This window comes from Aythya ferina, assembly GCF_964211825.1.
Source record: "Aythya ferina genome assembly, chromosome: 1".
In the NCBI taxonomy this organism is placed as follows: Eukaryota; Metazoa; Chordata; class Aves; order Anseriformes; family Anatidae; genus Aythya; species Aythya ferina.
Window position 1 is genome coordinate 81,426,058 of NC_140296.1, and position 22,024 is coordinate 81,448,081.

A 22,024-nucleotide genomic window follows, 5' to 3' on the forward strand; every position below is an offset into this window, starting at 1 on the left:
ATGTGTCCAAGCAGTTACTCAACTTAATGTTTTTTTGAAACATACAATACCCTCACAAGTAGATGACTATATTTTTTCTACAAAGAAAAAGGTCTCGTAAAAATAAAGGAGTTGGGACAGTACCACCAAAGGAAAAATATCTGGAAAAAAATATTGCAAACTAGGGACAGGGAATTTCAAAAACTTAGTTTATAAAGCTTATTTTGTACATGTAAGATGATACAGATAAAACTTTTTTTTCATTGTTTTTGAATCTGATTTGTTACACAAAGAGAATCCTGGTTGTAGTCAAGGTATATCAATTACATGATAACTACAAAAATAAAGGAACCCATCATAAATTGCAGTTCAAAGAAGTCTTTTTGATGTGCTTGGGATTTTTGACATCCAGAGTTAGAGAGAAAGATAGAGAGAGAGAGAGAGAAAAGAAAAATCTATTGAAACTTCTGAAGTTATACGTGTTGGCAAAATGATGGCCCCGCAGTTGGCTGTTAATTGAGGAATCCGAATGTCTCCAAAGTTTGCTTTTAGACAATCTGACTGTAATACCAGTTATAATACTGATAAACAAAAAACAGTAAATAAATGGAACCAAGATGGTCAGTCTGGAAACACTGATATTCAGTCACATATTAAACCAGCTAACAAGAGAATTTGACAAGAAGTCATCCACACTACCAAAGGAAACCTATAAACACCCTCCTTGTTTCAAACACTAGAGTATTTTTTCCACATTAATTCCTGCTGGATCTTTTATAACATCTTTAAATTAAATTATTTTTCTACTTAAGAAAGCAATGAAATTACACTGTGGTAAAGCTGTGAACAATTAAGTAAAGGATGTCTGGTGAAGATAAAAGGGATGGGATATTAGTATGCTCATTAAACATGATTGCTGTAGAACAACAGTTCAAGCCACAGCTTTGCCTTTAGGCTGAATGTCTTGAATGGAGGAATATAATGTTTAAACCACTAGCAGTCTGACCCTTGAATCATCTGGATTGTATTGCAAAATGCCTAAAATCTGCAAAGTTTATGTACTGAGTTTAGGCATTGAAATGTGCTGCCCAGAGAAGTGGTTGAGTCACCATCCCTGGATGTCTTTAAAAGACGTTTAGATGTAGAGCTCAGTGATACGGTTTAGTGGAGGACTTGTTAGTGTCAGGTCAGATGTTGGACTAGGTGATCTTGGAGGTCTCTTCCAACCTAGATGATTCTGTGAATTAAGAAACTTTAAAAAAAAAAATCACAAGAGCTTTTAAGCCCTACCTGGCCATATCTCCTTGCCTACTCATTTTAAATCCAAACTGAGAACTTAAGTAAAACATTTCTTCTTATGGTAAATTACCCCTCTAAGGCACAAGCAGGACAGCAAACATACAAGAGAACAAAGAAGAGTCCAAAGAGTCCTCATTGTATTACAGTGCGGTGACTTTCCATCAGATACCATGTCTCCATGTATCACCACTAACAGCAATCAGTTGCTGAAAACCCACTAAAGAGTACATAAAACACAGGCAGGGACACAGTGATTTTCCTCTAGTGTCTGCCACAGCAATAATAGTAATCAGCCACCGTGACTTCCTGAGCCAAAATTAACTTTTGGATCATTGTTTTTAATAACCACAAAAGGATCTGCCTTACTGAACCCCTTTATATACTTATAGTTCCCACAAAATCCTGTAGAAATAAGAAGCGCTGTACTGCTATACACCACACCACTTGGTAGTGGACCTCTTTCCCATAGAGTATAACTTCATGGAACCAGTCTAAAAATAATGGCAAAGACAGATGCTGCAGGCAAAAACTGAAAATATTCTTTTCTGGATATCTGTATGCATTTGAGAATTATTCATCCCATTGCATAAGGAAGATTATTCATTAAGAATATATTTGTTAAATAAGTAGTTTGGAAAATATGATGGAACTCCTTAAAGAAATGCTTCAGAAGCCAGCACTTAACCAGCTTTGTTCAGAGATAGATTGTCATTTCTCTGTTGCAACACCTATGAGCTCAAGAGATTGCTTCTCACAGCTCTTCATTGTAAACAAAACATTCAAATGCTGCATTTGTGATTCCAAGCTATACAAATAATATGTATTTATTCTCTTTAAAGGACTCCTAATATACCTTGATTCTAATTAGAATCATTAAACCTTTGCAGAAATTCATTCAAATTCGTTTCAAATGTCTTCTCCCTATAAGATGTTGATCTTATCAGGCAGATGACGTGTGTCTTGTTACGATTAGGATGTAATTTTAGGCCAAATTTCCGATTCACAAGCTTTCCTAATAACTTACTTTTCTAAACAGTTTTTTTACTTATCTTTTCAGAACATTCATAATTTTATGGTCATGGCTTCCTTTGTAAGAAAGCTGGAGGAACTGCAGAACTACCACCAGACAGATAAAAAGAAGCCTCGGTTGTTGTCTTCTATCTTCCACAGGATGTCTGTGTCAATGGATCATTTTCCATTCTTAAATTGCAGGCCAATACCAGACTTGTGATTTGTGGTACTAGCTTACACTTATGGCCACATCACAAGAGAAAACATCATGTTACTTTTATTTTCCACTAATGAGTGAATTTAGTATGTGACCATTTTGTCATTTTTTCAGTCTGGAATTTCAGCTGTTACTCAGCAAGTTTTGTTCTCCTGGAATGTTGCAAGCTTTTGCTATTTTGTTGTGTAAGGAAACTTTTCTCTAACATGCCTGCCTACTATTTTCATCTAAACAACTTTTTCCTGGTGATAACACCATGTTAGCCAAAAAGTGTGCATGCATGAGTTACTGCTACAAGGATTATTAAATATGAAAAAGTTGTTTTACTGCAGTATTTCCAGACATAATTGCAACAGATCAACTGCTACTGAATGAAAAACACTTAGAATAAACACTGTTATAGCATCACATTTAAGTAATTTATTAAAATTAATAAATAAAATGAACTAAGTAGCATTAATAAAGAAGAAAAATAGACTGTGTTTGTGGTGATCACTCTTCCATTCACTTTTCTCTGAAAATAAAGAGACCTAATCCTATTTTCACCACAAATTCAAAAAGCACCTTGGCTCTAACTCCAAAGCTATCCTGGATCCAGACCTATATCCTAAGGAAGAATTTCCACTAAGAACACCCTTACAAACTCTGTTCAACCAGTCTTACCTGTAAATGTTTCAGTGCATGGATTGATTCCTGCCAGCCGTTTGGAAGTACCAAAATCAGAGATCTTTACCACGCCACTGTAGGTGTTCACCAGAACGTTGTCCCCCTGTGGTTTGGATGAGAGAGAGAGGAGAGGGCATAGGGTGGAGGGGTTGGGTGAGACACATGAGTACAGATTCCAAATCGAAATCTCAGTACTCCTACAGGTTTGTGGTTATCTTTGTAATATACCTGTCTGCAAAGGAATTTTCCAGGAGCACCAGAGAGGAGTTGTTTTATACTTTTCTTTTAAGCTTCCATGAAATACTATCAGAAATTCTACTTCAGCTTAGAGTAAAACTAACCGAAGTAAATAAAATGAAGAGCAAACAACAGAAGACAATTTACCTTTATATCTCTGTGTACAATCTGGTTCTCATGGAGATATTTAAGGCCTTCCAGAATCTGCTTGGTGTAAAATTTAATTGTGGGTTCTTTCATTGGGCCCCACTTAGATCTCAGGAGAGCCGAGAGGCTGCCTACATGATTTAAGAAGAAAGTGTAGCAAGATAGCAAAACCCCAAGATTAATATTAAACATTTAAGGCCAGATTAAGTTTAATTTAATCACTGACTTCTGAAAATATTTAAGACAGAGGAAAGAATGTTCCTCAAAACAACCAACTAATGGACATTCAGAGTAAGAGACAGGTCATCTACAATTCCCCTACCTATAACGTATCTAATCTTTTCTTAAATAACTTTAAATAAGTTTAATTGTGAAGCAAAATAAACAGTCTTTCTACATCTGTCAATATTAAACTAAGTGCAGTGGTCTACTTTGTGCCAGAAAAACTCAGATAAAGGGATTTTTAAGTCTACACCAACAGCTCTCTAAACTGAAGTTTGCTGAAAGAATCTTGCATAATCTGAACATCTGGTTTCTTTTTAAGACTTGTTGCAGAGTTCAAAATAACAGAATTGGTTCCATAATATCCTGACATTAGCAACTAATCACAGCACACTCCACTGTGCATATATTAATAGGGTGGGGAGAAAAAAGGTAGGTAAACAGCAACAGCTGATATTTTTAACAAGTGTAGAAAAACAAGTCTAAGTGTTGATTTAAGCTCATCGTATCAGCATGTCATACATGTCAAAGTGTCTCAGCTAAACAGGAAAAAAAATCAAAGCTTTTAGGTGAGAAGGTCAGAAGATTTCAAAAAACAAAGAACTTCCCATCCTGAATGCCCCAGATGAATTTATTTACACTTTGAACATTTGTGTTTGGATCTTCCATAGGAAACCTGTGGTTGTTTTTTTGTTTGTGTGTTTTGTTTGTTTGTTTTGTGTTTTTTTTTTGTTTGTTTTCCCTGTTTTTCTTATTTCTGTTTTGATTTTGCTAATTACATTCTTACAAGAATTTAAACACTCATCTTGACATATGCTCAACATTGAACAGCAAATAGCAAAAGAGAGGTGGGAGAAGAACCTAGGGAGGATATAGAGGGACTTCACATCTAAAAATGTAGAAAAGGCTTGTGGAACAAAATTGGAATTTATGATCAATGGAAGCATACCACTTTTATTTCCAATTCGTGTAAGAAAAAGCATTGTTTGGATGCAGCAGGTAGAAAATAATATTCAGTTTGCTCAATCAGAATTACTGCTCAACCGAAAGCTATCTTAAAATTTCCATTTATCATTTAGGTGTTCAGGCTAAAAGGAATGTACAGCTTAAATGCCACTATTTTATCACAAGCGTATTGGACACCAAACATTAAGTGACTTTCTTTTAATGACCCTTCTCTAGATTTTTAATATTACAGGAGGGGGAGAGGGTACTTGGACTTGTATGCTTCAAATCTCTTCTTTAAATGCAAAGAATGCCACTGGTAGTTAACATCTCAATAGAAAAGCCAATCACAGTGCACAAACACATTAAGTGTACATTTTGGCTTCCACTAAGCTTAACATCCCAACTGTTTTTGGTTTCTTTGAGGGACTAAGCTCAGAATGATACAGACCTCCTGGCACCTGCTCCATAAAAATCTTAATGTAACCATCTTCTGAAACAGATCCGAGATACTGGACAATGTTCCGATGCTTTAAATATTTATGCAGTGCTATCTCTTCGTGAAGAGGTTGAGAATATCTGTTGAAAACAAATAATCAAAAAATAACACACACACACACACACACAAAACAAGGAGTAACTCATGATGTGGGAAAAAGTTCTAGGCTATAGTTAAATGCTCTTTTGCAAACAATGGATTTTAGGGGTATTGATCCAATTCTCAGTAAATTCTTGGTCTTCCATGACATTCAAAATGCAGTGTGACTGGCTGCCTACTGAGGAGTACAGAGGTAGATCTCAGAGGAACCTAGGAGGAGAAACATGCCCTCAAAGAATGTATTTACACATGCATCTCTTCTGCATCATTCCATAGTACCATCTTTGCCTTGGAAACTCCTTTTATCCTTTTCCTCCTCCGTGAAAACAATACAAATGAGATAAAACTGCAACTTTAAAAATGAATTATTTTTTTCTAGGATTTATGATATATATATAAATAATCTTATCAAACTATCATTTTAATACATAGATTATATATATATATGTATATATATGTATATACAAATATATATACACACATTTCCACATTCTTTTCCAAACAACTGGAAGTCGTCATTCTCAAAAGGGTTCTGTTGAATACCAGGAGGAAATAAAAATTGCATGTTTGTTTACTGGGATATTATAAACTAGCTACATAGAAATACTTGTTATGAAGAACAAAAATTTCAGCAAACAACTACAGCTTTGTTAGCAATGTGTATATATGGCAATTAGCTTGCTCTTACCTGCTGTCTCTCTCAGGTATTTCTTTGATGGCTATTCGGACTTGATTGCTAAGGTCTCTTCCAGCATAGACTATTCCATAAGTACCTTTTCCTAGAACTACCCTCTCACCATTCTCATCATAATCATATTCATACTGCAAGCGGAAAAGATAAACGAAGTAGTACACAAATTTTAATCAATAATGTAAGATTACAGAGAGCTTTAACAGTTATGTACTACTCTGAGTACAGTGCAGAGTAGTTACTGCAGTACAGTTGTAGGTTGCCCGCCAGCCTGGTGCATTATACAGCTTTCAAAATTCCCACGTTACTTGCTCTATAAAACAATCTTCCCTAACCAACTTCTAAATGCATTCACCCAAACAAGGAACACAGCTGTAAACAAAATTCAATGAAACAATGCAATCAAAAGACAGTTCAGATGTCATAGCTGAGAACTGCTGACAGAGCCCTCAGAACATGTAAATGTATGGAACATATATATGAAATCTATGGTTAAAAAAATAAAAAAAGATGACATTCTCATTATGTCAATTTGGATGGACACTGTTATAAGACCCTATATACTCGTTTGGGCTTAGCTACAGCAAAATTCATTTCTGACGTTCCCCTAATTATGAAGTTTTCTCCGAAAGGAAGAAAGACCCCCCCCCCCCCAAAAAAAAAAAAAAAAAAAAAAAAAAAGGCTCATCTCCTGAAACGGTAATTAAATATTAAATACTAGGGTTTCCACAGACTTTTTCTACCTTCCCAAGTCCAGAAGGATGACCCATATAGGAAAACTGCATATTACCTTCTGTGGCTCTATGTGAGTTCCCTATCCAGAAATCTTTTTTAATGGCCTGTTGATATTTCTATCTGTAACTACTTTTTCAGCTTCATGCAACAATACTATCTCATACAGAAGGTAACCTTGAGATCTAATACCTTGAAGTGACGGAAACACTTTTTTGCTGTGTGAGTGACAAAGAGGCTTTGGGGTCTCCCTCTTTCTCCTTGGAGATCTCCAAAAACTGCCTGGGCATGGACCTGTGCAGCCTGCTCTGAGTGCCCCTGCTTGGGCAGGGGTTGGAGCAGGTGAGCCCAGAGGGCCCTGCCATCCTTAACCTTCCTGTGATTCTGTGAAGCGCCTTCCAATCTGCTTTGTAGTACTGGTATTGCAAGGTCCTTGAGTCACTGAAATTCCCTCTCTCTTCTCAGAAAAGGTGGTATGTCTCAGGCCACTATATGGAAGGAGCTGAAGAAAGACTGTCATTTATTCTAACAACATACTCTGCTCATTGGAACTAAAATTAAGTTAGCATAGCTTTAGCACAGTTTCATTTTCCATGTTTCAGCACTTCATGGTTCACAACATAATCTTGGTGTATGATAGGCACAACTGACCCAAAACACCATATGTAAAATTTGTCAAGTTCTTTGGTAGTAGCATATCCATCTTTCACAGCTATCATATGACATAAAACTGTGCAGAAAAAAGACAGTCACATTGCAGAATTTAAGATTGACAGCAATCCTATCTGCAACAGACTAATCCAAAGCCAACTCTATAATTACTGTAGAGAAACCTATGTTCTCTAACCTGGGACATGATACATGAAAATTATTGAGATTTATATTTCAGTGCTAGTTGGCAGACATTTTAATAGACTATATACATTAGATGTCATTCGACATTTGCCTCCTCTCCAGCAGCCACAAAAAATTTGAACAAATCATTGCTCATTGCCAAAAGTCTGAGTATGTGAACAGCATTGGGGTACAGCAGGGACTCTGAAAGTGATAAGAACCTCTTCAATCTCAATATCCAGAAACAAATATCCTAAGGTAGAAAGAACTGCCAAACACACTCACCTTCCAAATCCTTTTTATTTGTAGAACTAAACTGAGTTGCTTTCAAAGAACACTGCCATGTAAAATATACATCCCCTTGGGATATTTTCACAGGAATTCTAACTGAAATCAGGTCTTCTTCCCCCAAATTGTGCTCAAGGTTATTTTTTCCCTTCCTCAAATACTAACAGCTGTTTTAATAACAGTAAGAATTTCTGATTTATCTGTGCTTGTCAAGACCACTAAGAACATTAGGTTAGATGTTAGGAAGAACTTCTTTACCGAAAGGGTTGTGAGGCATTGGAACAAGCTGCCCAGGGAAGTGGTGGAGTCACCATCCCTGGAAGTCTTCAAAAGACGTTTAGATGTAGAGCTTAGGGATATGGTTTAGTGGGGACTGCTAGCATTAGGTCAGAGGTTGGACTTGATGATCTTGAGGTCTCTTCCAACCTAGAAATTCTGGGATTCTGTGATTCTGTGAACATACAAAGCTGCATTTTCCGTGTGGTATCTTTTTAAAAGTAAGATCTCAGGTTGTAGAAAGGCATTAGGAGACTTAACAAACTAATCCTCCCCCACATACCTTGATTTCTGTCATAATTTCCTGACCTAAGACAGTAAGAACAAGGTGATAATTCTGAAAACATCAAGATAAATAAAATGATTCAGCTTAAGGATCTGAAATTTATTTCTCTAGTCATTTCTCCATATGTCATTGATTGATGCAGGATTGTCTCCTGCTGTGCATTCACAAGTGCTTTTCCCAGTCCAGTTTTTAAGACTCAAGCCATGGTGAACTCCCTTCCTCTTAGAAATTATTATACAGCTGAATAGACTGTGGTGTTTGGAGGCTTTCCCGCTATTAGCGAAGCTCACAACTATGTAATGTAAAATCTGCAGCTATAGATTATAGTATTTCTGATCCTATATAATGTACGTATCTGATCCACAGATGTATGTATCAAGATGGACTTAACAGATGTGCGTATCTTGTCCTTTTCACTTGAGAACTCTCTGATCATTATACATACATTTTAGTGCAAAAACTCTTCTTCTCCACAGTGTGTAATTATATTCAACAGTACAGTAGAGGGCCATCTGGTTTCTTGATCCTCTTCTGAAGCCTCAGCTACTACAAACAGTTCACCATTGTAAAGGCTCTGAATTGTAAACAAAACAGTATTGCTGGAATAGGAAAGTCAGAAAGATACCTAGCTCAAACAAACCACAGCAGGGCTTTTACACTTATCAGTTGGATTGACTTCATTTTCTTGACCGCAAATTAAAAGGTACAACCTACTTTTTCTGGTGGGTTTTCAGAGTTCAGCGTAAACAGAAGCACAGAGTAATTGCTGCTACAGATGTAAACATCTGTATGGAGGTGAAAAGTTTGTCTTAGGAAGATTCACCTACTGTAACCTGAGCCTACCTAAGAGCTAACTAATCCTTTCAAAGTTTTTTTCTCTGTAATGATTATAAAGAAAGGCTACATCAGCTAGGTTCCTAGCATGTACGTTTCAGTGATGAATCAAAAGCACAATCTAATCCTAAATATCTCAAATCACTGTGACACAAAAAGCCTGTCAAATGAACTTACCTGGAGTTGTAATAGTATCAGATATTGGCTAGAAAAAACAAAGTCCCTTTGCTAAATGTCTTCTTCCTTGAATTTATTTCATTTTGTATCTTTTTTATCCACTTGAGCCAGATGATATAGATGATTCTTATCCATAAATTGTTTGCAGTGTAAATACAATATCAGTAACACATGTCTTCTGGGATTTATGGTTTACAGTGCTAATGTAGTTACATTCATTTAATGTAATACTCATTTCATTAAAAACAAGTGTTTTTTTTCACATGAATGCAGCTCTTGTATATAAACAGTTTTGTAAGAGTTGAAATTTCATATGTAATAAAGGAATTTAAATTTTATTTATTATTTTTCCAGTACACCAATATGAAAGTACACGGAAACCGGAGAAAATGTCTCAAAGTTATTAGATCTTTTATTTTTGACATACCTCCAATGTGTCTCCATCTATTTCCCCTTCTAGTTCCAAAGTACTGCCAACTGCATCCGACAAAATTTCCTTCACCAACCCACAGAATCTAAAAGAGCAATAAATAGCACAGGATCAAAGAAAGATATCCTTTCAGGAAGAGATTAAACAGATTCTTCACAACGTGGGCTTTACGTACAAGCAAATAAACAAACTGAATAATGTATTCAGACATGGGCTTTTTTCATTATTTACTTTTGCCATACTTAAAATGAGGAAGAACATCAAGTACACTTTGAAAAGCTTAACTATTTATAAAATTTTATTTAATATATCAGAACCATTTTTTTTTATCGTAATTGCATATTAAAACCTTGGTACATCCAACAAATATTTTTGCTGTACACTTTCACGGAAGGTGCTTAATATGGCCTTGTCTTTACAAATGTAACTAGGGAAAAAGCTAAGATACTCAAAAATTAAGTTTTGATTTTCACTGATTCAGTGCAGTAGTGCATTCATGACATTACATTTGGTGGTTCTTTTTCTGGGTTGTGATGAGAATTCTATTACTTTCAGCTTAATTTAAATGTTCCCATGGACTTTGGTTGCAAGTATCATTCCATACTATTTCTGAAAATCGGATTTGGTCATTCTAGATTGGCATCTAGAAAGACAACACAAAGCAAGTAACGTATTTTGAAAAACAGAATCTTAACTGATTTCATCTAGTTCTCTGGGATGGAAAACCTTAAGCACAAGACCACGTTTTCCTGTAGTCCCTTGTGTGAACTGCTAACTCTTGTTTTGTTTTCCAAATTCCATAACAAATGGTTAGAAATCATTAAAAGTGAACATTAGACATTCATTACACCTGTTTCATTGACTAACACAGACACATTTCTGGGACAGACTCCTGCTGAGCACTTAAAAAGGCATAAAAAAAAGTGACAATTCTTCACAAACTGTGATGCCAAATTAACGAACAGGTAAAAATAATGTTGTTATTTCCTATCTTTTAAGCTCTGCACTCCATAGAGTTAATAATTTTCTTTAATCTTAATTTATTCTGTGTAATACATAATAATTATTGTAAGAAAAGTAAATATACAATCAATCCTCAAATACTGGGTATTAACAGATCGCTCCTACTTCATTCAGAAGGCCCATATGCCAAACATTCGTCCCCAGAAAGAATCCAGTCTGTAAAGATTTAGGTCTGAAATTCAGTTAGCATTCCTACTGTTCAGAGGCAATATAATGATTATCAGAAAATATCTGAACGCATGGCAAACCATAACAGGTATCCATGACACAACACAAGGTCGAATTTCCAGTACATCTAGTTGTTCTTACCTAAATCAAACTGAACAGGTACATAAGGGAATCTAAATCAATGTAGTGCCTTAAGTGACATGGCCACAAGACAGAAAAAATGGATAATAACTATAAATCAGAATAAGCTACTTTAACTTAAACTGACCAGAACCAGCTGACAAGTGTAATGGGACATTGCTCTCATAATCTTATATATTACCGAATTTAGTTCATTGATTTTTAATCAAGAAAAATAAATTAAGAAAGTAAAAGAAAATAATTATTTTCTTGAGCAAAATTGTCAGCTTTCATCCTTTACTAAACTAATTATATTCAGGACAGACTTTGCATGCAATACCCATACAAACGGAACTCACCTACTACATTGGTTTTCTGTAGAAAAGTAGATTTGAAAATCATCAGAGTTGTCATGGACATAAAGAAAACAACATCGTTCATCGAACTTGGAAATACTGTAAAAATTAACATTAAAAAAAGATTATTTTGGATGTAACCATTAGAAGAAACAGAGCAAGGCGAAAGTTTTTGTTTGTTTTTATTAAGAACTCTTAACAGACTTCTTTTTCATAGTTCATGACTTCAGAGAGGCTGTTTACAATTATATTTGTTTTCACTACATTTAGATACTGTGAGTTTATTTGTATATCCTAGAGTCTAAATTCCTACCCACAGTTTGATGAATAACTTAGCTACTGCTTATTTTGGTAAAATACTGATTTATCTGAAGTGTTTTCAGGTTTGTTTGTTGTTCTTCTCCCCTTCCATTTTTACACAGTTCCGTTGGATTTCTTGGTATTTTCCTATACCTCTATGGAAAGTGAATCACTTTGACACCAATCCAGCTATCAGGAAAGCTTTTATTTTAAGCCTGACAAATATTTCATATTTTTATACTTCCATTACTCTTATAGTAAGACTGAACTGCAAAATACAGTGTAGCAGATCATTCACATTATATATTCTTATGGCCTTAATGGTAAGAAACAAGTTTCAGGATGATCAATATTTACTCCAAACTGTAGCAATAATTCAGACGAAGTGATTATTTATTGCATATTGTGTCTTTCCAGTGTTATATCTAGCCCATCTAAATGCATTGAAGCTAAAAGTGAAGAGGCCATAAAACATAATATCAATATGAAAATAAATCTAGGAATGAACCTCTTATAATTCCAAACACTTCAGTATCATTCTGCATAAATACCAAGTTATGATTGCCAAGGTACTGTCATTATTTTTGTGCATAAAATGAATATAATAATTTGATTCTTTCCTGATCTGACTAATCAAACTCTTTCATATCTTGCCTAGCCTGTGTTAAGCCAGTTAAAATACATGACAACAGACCATAGTAAAGGTGCATAATGTTGTAAGACCAATTTGCTGTAGCATTGTTTGGGGCTACAACGACTTGTTCCAAAAAAAATTAGAATTTTGCCAGAAGATTTTTTTTCAGAAATATTTGAAAATACACTATGTCATTCTGTAACTTGGTTCTGATATAGCAATTCCTAGTCTAGCAAGGCAGATTAGCACATACTTGACCTGAGAACTAAGTGGCAAAGCAAGATGATCCTTCCATGAGCAAATACAGGATAGACAAGACAGTAACTAAATACTGTATTATAAACAGTGTTATATGTGCAGTATGTAAGATGAACTGGGTAGCATAAATACAACACCAGAGTTTAGACAGAGTATAAGTTAATCAAAGCCACAAACTTTTTTACACTAAAATAAATGCAATTTCAAAATTATTACAATTGTAAACTGTCATATACAAAGCAAACATTCAGATCCACTAAATATAAAAGGATTGCTTCTTTAAACTTTGTAATCCCCAGGAGAGATTAAGAATCAAAGCAAATGAATTGCTTGTCTCCCCTTAATTAGTAGTTATCTTTCTCAGACATGATTGATTTGTGTGATGTGTTGCCTGAAGGTGATTAATGTGTTCCAGAAATGTTATGCTGCTTTATGCTCAGTCAGCTCCACAGTCTTTAATAATGGTAACTCCACATCCACTCACCCTGCACTGCAGTAGCAAAATAAAACATCGCAAATAGCAAAGGTATGATAGAACCTATGTCCAAATCCACAATTAAGGCTTTCATAGCAATTACCACTCACCATATTCAGATATCTTTCATTAAGCTAATTAGCTTAAGAATGGTATTCAAGTTCACAGAAGACAAACTTGGGACCTATTTAAATTTAAATTTAAATATTTAAATTTAGGTGCTTATTGTCAAAACTGAGGTCCAGAAAAACTCTGCTTTGAGAACTACAGAACTCATTAAGTATGTAAATTTATGCTTGTACTTCAGTTATAAAGTTTTTCAAGCACTTAAGCTTATGCACTTCCATAAGTGGACCAAGCCAAGAGCTATTTATGTCCCTGGAAAGGAATGACCCACCAACACACTGACTCACAAACTCAAGCAGAAGGCAAAGGCCCATCTCATGTTCCATGTGCTTAAAGTTACTCTGGTTCTAAGCTACAGCCTGCAAAATACGGACAGAGAACAAGAACACCATAGACACAGCCAGGCTGTACAGGTAGGTTTCATTTTGTTTTCTCACTCTAATTTTTCTGCCAGCAAAGTAGCCCAACTTTGGAAAATGTATAAAAGCTTAGCTCAAGTTTAAAAAAGCAACTACATAATTGAAAATAGGAACTCTACAAGAGACTACAGAGACACAAATTAGATGAGTATTCTTATGAGAAACATACAGCTCTGACCATGCATGGAAAGGCAAACCCTTCTCTGTTGACATTTCAAGCCAGGCTGGACAGAAGAAACTTTTATACTAGGTAATCTCTGCAAAGCAGAGATTTAAGGCAGAATTCAGATTTCCCACTTAAGGAAAACATAAAACATACATTAAAAAAAAAAAAAAACCTGTTTTCAGACATACCAACCTTATTCCCCTTATGGAAGAAGCTGTAAAATTCCATTCATGAATCTGTTTCTGTGAAGAATGAAGCTATATCAGATTAATACAGACACTATTTAAACTTAATATTGAAAACAAAGTCATAGCATGGTGAGCAAAATAAAGTTTTTCTAGCATATCTCTTCCATTCTTTCTTCCTTCTTTCCTTTTTTCTTTTCTTCAACTTGCACATGAGACTGATGGTCAGAGAAAGACCATATGTTGCTGTTTCACTTATTTGAAGAAAAACGAATACAAACAGTGCAGGATGAAAGTAAAGGGAAAATTTCCTCATGAAAAATTAAATTTGAATAACAAATCTTGAAGTAAAATTTACCAAACATTATGTTTTGACTCAAACCATAATTTTTTCATGTAAAGCAGACTAAGAACTACTCTTATCCAGTCTCAGAGGGAAAGAAAACTTCATACTTCTTCCTAAAAGGTATTGAGCCAACAGGTATGGCTCAGGTAGCATGCATGGAGCAAAAAAAAGGAAGGACAATTTATGCCTAGGAAGATAGCCCTCCATAAATCTCCAGTTAAATCTCCAGTAGCTGCATCATATTTAGCATCACCAAATATCGATCAAGAATTTGTTTCATAAAGCATAGTTACGTCACGTTACATTCACTCAAAGCAGTAAGTAGTATGTTATTCTTGAAAAGACATTCACAGATCCTGGTAACTATATGATTGCCTGTTGCTCTAATATGCCTCTCTTCCACGCTTTGTCTCTCTACATTTTTAGTCTGTCCTCCACCTACATTGTTCTGACATTAAGGGGTGGTCAAATACTTTCCAAGGTGAAACTGAAATTATTTCAAATTCTTAAGAGATTATACTGTTCATACTCTTTTCCCAATCTTGTAATCTCCAATAATCCAAGACACCAAATATTTAATCTCTTGACATTTATTTGTCCTAGGCTGCCATTTTTTTCTAGTTTCTAATATTATAACTGTAGAAACTTTAAAAATTCTAAAAGAGTCTTTAAAAAATCTACACAGTACTGGTCTTTACTTTTTATCTAGCTTTGAGCTCCATTCCAATAAAAAACACATGATTCTAATGAGAAATATGAGAAAAACAAATAACCCAAGCACTTCTAAGAGTCACAGTCAAGTGACTCAGGTCAAAAGCACCTGAGTTCTAATCTTAGTACTTCCCTTTTGTTTTCCTTGTGAAAAGTCAATTTTCACATTGACACAAGAAAGAAATTGAGACGTGTTTCACAGAAACATAGCAGACTTTAAATGACTATAAAGCACTCCAAAAATCTAAATGTGAATAAAGTGACTTAATCACAATGAATCAGAATACATGAAATGCATCTGCTGGTAGTTTTTACCATTTCAGTGGGAGAGACGTGCCACAAAGAAAGAGATCTTTCATCTGCTTCATTGTTGATTGAAACATATGCAGGCTGGTAGACTTTAGTTGGTTCTATCACCAAAACCTGGAGAGAGAGAACATTTTTCCTTAATAAAACAGTAGCCAGTACACGACAGCATATTTAGAAACAAAACTAATGCTCTGGTATAGACAATGCATAACCACAAAGTAAGGCCTAAAAAATTTCCAGGGGGAAAGAAAAAGAGAAGGCAGGGCAGGAAAAGATCGTGTTCCTGTGTACAACTAAACAGTATGATAATTATTTATGTTAGGAGACTTTGAAGTACTTCTTAGAATGATTTTAGGGTGCTGGGTTAAATGTTTTTAAAAAATGAAAGATTAACTGAATATAGGAGTTTTGTTCATGCAATGAAATAACAGACAGTTAAGCATGTAATTATTGTGTTTAGAGTCTTCCAATTCTGGTTATATCCTATCCAGAAACATAAGACAAAGAAAATTTGTTTGGACATAACATCTTACTGGAAATCTCAGTCCATTAGTTGTTTCTTTCGTTGCCTCAAAAATTATATCTAGCCAGAAAGTCAATCTTTCTTGTCTAGGAGAATGTTCTATGGTGAGTTTCTTGAAACGCTGAATTAACATCAGATTCTGAACTAATGATTTCAAGTACCTAGAATGTATTGAATTAGTGAGTTAACAGAGAGAAAACAGAATTTGACTAGATTCTAAGAACACTTAACTGGCTTACACAATGAAAAAAATTAATTTCAAATGTAATCCGAAGCAAAATTAAATGTACTCTAAAAGCTACCATGATGGAAATGTTTTTGCTGATTTGTACATATTTCTGGAAGAATAGCTACTTTAGTCTAGAACTTGAGGCATAAACTCATTTGGACATTCACGAACAATATCTTATTGCAAAAAGGTACAGTTACATGAGTAGTTACATGGTGGTTAGACAAGATATTATGAGCTAGAAGATGGCAGAGGACAGAACAACAGCTATCTAAACTGAAAAGAACAGTTTAACAAGGAACCATCACTAATTTCTAAGTTCTTTCCTATAAAACACACTTGAATGGGATCTAAAGCCAATAATGATAGTTAATTTCTTACAATTTCCCTTCTTCCTTTCCCAGAATAAAAGAACAGAGTATGAAGTCAGAGTTACAAAAAATCTGAGATGGAAAAATCCAGTTAAGTTATCCAAGTGTCTACAAAACGGTTTTACTTTTTGTATTTCCCAGAGCTGGGTACTTGCACTATAGCCTTCTACTACATACCATACTGGAGGTTTCAGCTTAAAAAGTTTCTCTGCTGCTTGTACTGCTTTACTAACATCGTTAGCCAGCATGCTCACACTGAAGAACTGTCCCACGTCCCAGTAATTGTTCATTTTTTCTAGGCTTCCTTTTCTTCCCAGTAAGCTGTTTAGTCGTACACCTGTAAAATTTAAATTGAAACATTTTTTATCAGTAAAATACTGAGAAATCTATCAGCAAAAGTCTAATAAGACTTCAGCAATAGTGATAAAAATAGTGATTAGTGATTCAGCATTAGTGATAAAAATTAAGAGGTACAAGGGTCCACCACTCAATATTGCTCAATACAGAGGATAAACCAGAAAATAACAATCCCAATATGGTTCAAACAGCCAGAACTCCCACCACACGTGGTGCTAAAATATCTCTTGTGCTGTTATATTGGGTTTACATGGCAAGGTTTTGGTAGCAGCAGTTCTGCAGGGGTGGCCTCTGTAAAGAGTCCAGCAGCTGCACCATGTCAGATAAGGGCCAGTTTCAGCCAGCTCCGAAAGGGATATGCTTCTGCTGAGATGAACCAATAAGTGATGTTGGTTGTGCCTCTGAGAGAGCAGAATTCAGAAAACGAAAAGCAAAAATAATACTATGTCACAACAGCAGCTGGGAGAGTGAGGAGTGAGAAGCAGCCCTGCAGCCCCCCAGGTGAGTGCAGCAGGAGGTGCTCCAGGCAGGCAGCAGCAGTTCCCTTGCGGGCTGTGCAGGGAGAGGCCCCTGGTGGAGCAGGCTGTCCCCCTGCAGCCCATGGGTCCCACATGGAGCAGATCTCCACGCTGCAGCCCCCCCATGGGTGGAGGAGTCCCCAGTGGAGCAGGTGGATGTGGCCTGGAGGAGGCTGCGGCCCATGGAGAGCCCCATGGATGGAGGGGAAGGTGTTTGTAGTTTGCGTTTAGTTTCTCACTGGTCTTGCTTTTTAGTAATAGGTAATAAATTACATTAAACTCCCTATGTTGAGACTGTTCTGCCCATGATTATAATTGTGGAGTAATCTCCCTGTCCATATCTCAACCCTTGAGCCCTTTTCATTGTATTTTCTATAAACATTTTGTTTTCTGCATAGAGAGAGGGTCAGAAAATATGTCTGTTGCAGTGTATTTGGATGCCTACCTATTTTTCTCAGTTCCATTGAGCTTTCAAATTGTTGTCCTGCAACAAGTAGCAAAACTGCAAGGTTAATTCCAGAATACAGAGTTGACTGGAGTTCAAATCCTTTGCGATACCTGCAGAGAAAAGTCAGAGCTCACATCTTACTGCACAAGAGAACAGAAATACTGCAAAGTTTTGGTATCTCTTTTAAGCTATTAATTTACTGGAAAGACTTTATGGCTAGTTTGCCTTAAGTGAGAAAGAAAAAATTGCTTAGTATTATGACCTGCCATCTTCTGTAATTTTGGGAAAATAAAACTTAAACTGGTTACTGCAAAACTCTCAAATGCAATAGAACATAATTTTATTATACTATTCACATGAGAAAAGCAATAGAAGTGTTAGTTCAAGTTTTACAAAAAGGCTCCTAGCCCTTTGTTTTAAAGCTTTGTATTCATTAGTGGTAACTGAGGTACAACTGACAAAGGCTGAATACATGCCACTAGGTGATGTAGCATCAAGAGATTGATCTGAAGTCTGTAAATTCTCTACTACCCATCCACGTTGCACTAATCACATTGAGGTGATTTGGGGGAAAAATGAGAGAAACAGAGAGACAGATATTTTTACAATTACAATTCAAACCCACATTGCTCATTTTTTTGTACTCAGCAGTAGCTTGTATGATTATATAAACAAACATACATAAACAGTATGATAGTGAGAGCATGTCTCAAGAAAATTCATAATGTAGTTCATCAATATTGTTCCTTATACACAGGTAGATCTTTGCATTTCCTAGAGCTCCAAGGTGGAAACCATCCTTGCACAGAGGACCAGTGTAAGTCCCATGACCTCACTTGCGCTTCATTTTGGCCTTGAAGCAGATTGTCTATTTTTTCTGCAAAAAAGTGGGTGTATCACTCTATATTCATAATAGTCTACAAAGAGAAGCAAGGAAATGTATCCAAATACCTGGTGCTTAGTAAATCATTTACTCAAATTGGGCTATTAAAAACAAGGAAACAAAGAACATTTGAACTTCTAATTCATACAGCTTTGCTTTTCATAACCATAAAAGTCTGAAGAAGTTTTTAAACACATATATATTTTTTTTTCTGTTACCATTCAATGGCATGATCTCGACTATTGGTATCTTTACAGTCAGAATCGAGAAACATATCCTTGTAGATCCTCCCACATAAGCAAAACATATCTGGAGCAGGGTGATCACACGTCTGCAGGACTTGAAGCATGACTTGCAGTGCCTTTTCCCTGTCACCTGCATTATTTCTTCTGAAATCAAATACAAAGAATAAAATAAATGAGTTCAGATCTGAAACAGCAACTGCAAGGTAGTACAATAATATTATTCCTGTGTATCTTATAAGCACATCCATCATCGCTATATAAAGATTTTACTTTATTTACACTGATATATGAGTGTTGGTTCGTTAATAAAAACAAATGTATTATTTTTTCATGGGACTTCTGGCTCAGCTAAGAACTGATTTAAGCTCAGAATTCCTCTATGAAAAAAAAAGTGTCATCTCACTTGATTCTTCCCTGTGTAAGTAGGCAGACTCTGCTGATATTCCAGTAAGAAACAATGCTTGTTTAAGTGATTGTTTCTGAAAATGCTGATGATTTGCAGAAGTCTGGCTAATAGCTCACTGAGCTGTGAGTGGGATTTGTATTCTTGAATCCAGAGGATCCAGAATCAGTATTTGACAATACTGACCGAGTACAGGAGAAGCCAGGTCAATTCCACTTCAGACAAAAGAGTGGTAGAGATTAATATGAGGACTTAGAACTACAAGAAAAATAAAAGGGCAAAATGTATTTGTATTTTTTTCTTAAATAAAATTCTTCAGTTTGGAGAAAAAAATGGAAAAAACCCAGTTGTCATAAAGCTTGTGTGTGGTCAAATATATATCAATCTCATGAGTAAGAAAAAAAACAGTGATTAAATATATTTTCAGTTCCTTATTATTATTGAACAGAACACAAGAATTTTTACCTCACTTTACCCTGCTGGTTTTGTAAGTTTAGAATTTACTTTTTACTGCAAAATGTCACTTAGAACAAACAAAAATGTTTATTTGCAAGTGTAAAGCAAACACAGCTTCAGAGCTTAATAGCCTCTCCAAGACATTTTTTAATCACTCAATAGATTTAAAATATTTACCAACCCCCTTTCAGAGCAGTTTACAATTTCCTGATCCCTACCTAGGTATCCAGGAACAGGCTTACAAGTACTATGATTACTTTGTCAGCAGTATCAGTAGGAGATAACAGTTTCTGGTGAATCTAGTATTTGCAGACCCTGAAAGGATTAATACGTTCTGTAAAATGGCTCAGTTTCTTAGGTAACCAGCTGATGCAACAAAACCAATAACCACACATCTGCAGGAAAACAACAACAATAAGAACAGGCTGCTGTGCACGTTAGGTAATGGAGAACATTTAATAAGATTAAAGAGATTTGTAGCTACCTGTGCAGGCTTTATCCTGCCATTAGTGTCAGAGGCGTAGAGTAAACTTTCACAGCAAGGTCTTGCATATTTTTGGAGCATTATTTTCTTCAGACCGACTGTTGTTCTGAAACTAATACTGGTCTTCTCTAATGAACACGCAAGGAGAAATTTGGTATCTTCTTTTAGTTTTACAGGAAATTAAATGAAATTTAGAAGTGTGGGGGTAAAATCCATGGCACTGGTCGCAAGCTTCATACAAACCTTTTCTGAACTAACCAGAGTCTCTGAGCCAGGTATCGTTGTTAAGATGAACAAAGAGAAAACCGGGGAAACAAAGCTTAGAACAAAACTGGACCCTAAAATATAAGTCCAACAGCTCCCAATAACCACGTGCATAACAATCACAGAATTTGTTATGTGCTCAAGCTTTTGCTGAAAAAGCAATAAATGCACGAGTACCTAACTTACAGCACTTTCATGTGAAAAAAATGACTGCTTCTGAGACAAGACAAATGGACTCAACTCTGTCCTGTGCGAAATCAGTTTAAATTAACGAAATTAAGATGTGTTTTGTATTGGTTGAAACAATTTTAGAGAAAAAAAAAAAAAAAAAAAAACACAATGCATAAAGCAAGACTGCTTAAAATAAGACAGGGAACAGATTAACTCTTTTGCACATCAGAGGATGATATACCTTTGACAACCTGTACACACTGAAAAAAAGTATGAGGAGCATTTCACGAGACCAAGACATAAAGAAACAGTGTATTAGAAACCTCAAAATTAAAGCCTTTTTTCTCATAGTAGGGAATGCTGTGATTTATTTGGTTCATATAAGGTAAAAAGCAAATCTTCATTAAAAATATATTGTTCAGTGCTAAATTTCATTTATTTTAAACAAGTATACACTAATCTAAGACAGGATATTATTAAACAAAAATCAGTTTAGACACTCTTGTATAAATTGTATTTTTCATTGCAGCATGTTGATGACTCTTGGGCATTATAAACCCAATTACAAAAATCTACAAATTTAGGAACAGTTGTAAACCTCTAAAGCAATCCCCAAAAGAGAGGACTAACAAAGAAAAAATAAAATACAGTTAAACAAAATTAAAATAAAATACCACATATTTTAGGCTACAAGCAACTTCTATGTGTCAACGTGAAAATAGACTGTTTTATAACATAGTTACATGCCTGGCCAAGACAAATTTTCACCTCTTATTTCATACCTCACACTTTAGTATCTGCATGTTTGACAGTTTATAATTTGCTTTAATGTGTCTTGAAAACATGCCTGTAATGCTATCGATGCAGTAAAAGAGATTACCATACGTCCTCAAGGCTGTAGCACTAGCATCTATTTTATTTGCCCAATATCCATTAGATGAGCTTCCCTGGCCTCCTCAATCCCCACATAGAACTATAGCAGAGTGAATCACACAAATGCAGGTTGGAAAGGACTTCTGAAGGTCATCTAATAGAATCTCCTGCTCAGAGCAGGACCATCTACCAACAACAGATTTTTCTGAAGAGCTGAGTCTTTGTATTGAGTTTACATGGCAAGGTTTAGTTAGCAGGGGACTGCAGGGGTGGCCTCTGTGAGAAGAGCCCAGCAGCTGCCCCATGATAGATAAGGGCCAGTTTCAGATGGCTC

The 22,024-nt window shown here is 35.6% G+C and overlaps 1 protein-coding gene across 3 annotated transcripts in view; it reads right to left on the reverse strand.

Moving 5' to 3' along the window:
• The window catches only part of MAP3K15 (mitogen-activated protein kinase kinase kinase 15), an 82,737-nt gene that overhangs the window by 12,682 nt on the left and 48,031 nt on the right, over window positions 1–22,024 (reverse strand). For all 3 annotated transcript variants that reach the window (XM_084506224.1, XM_084506223.1, XM_084506225.1), the window contains 12 exons: window positions 19,013–19,183; window positions 17,909–18,021; window positions 16,766–16,925; window positions 15,999–16,149; window positions 15,472–15,579; window positions 14,107–14,156; window positions 11,540–11,635; window positions 9,867–9,954; window positions 6,010–6,143; window positions 5,175–5,302; window positions 3,557–3,687; window positions 3,170–3,275 (listed from right to left, as the gene is read on the reverse strand). In XM_084506224.1, the coding sequence (XP_084362350.1) occupies window positions 3,170–3,275; window positions 3,557–3,687; window positions 5,175–5,302; window positions 6,010–6,143; window positions 9,867–9,954; window positions 11,540–11,635; window positions 14,107–14,156; window positions 15,472–15,579; window positions 15,999–16,149; window positions 16,766–16,925; window positions 17,909–18,021; window positions 19,013–19,183 (1,436 nt within the window). The remainder of the gene's footprint in view (window positions 1–3,169; window positions 3,276–3,556; window positions 3,688–5,174; window positions 5,303–6,009; window positions 6,144–9,866; window positions 9,955–11,539; window positions 11,636–14,106; window positions 14,157–15,471; window positions 15,580–15,998; window positions 16,150–16,765; window positions 16,926–17,908; window positions 18,022–19,012; window positions 19,184–22,024) is intronic.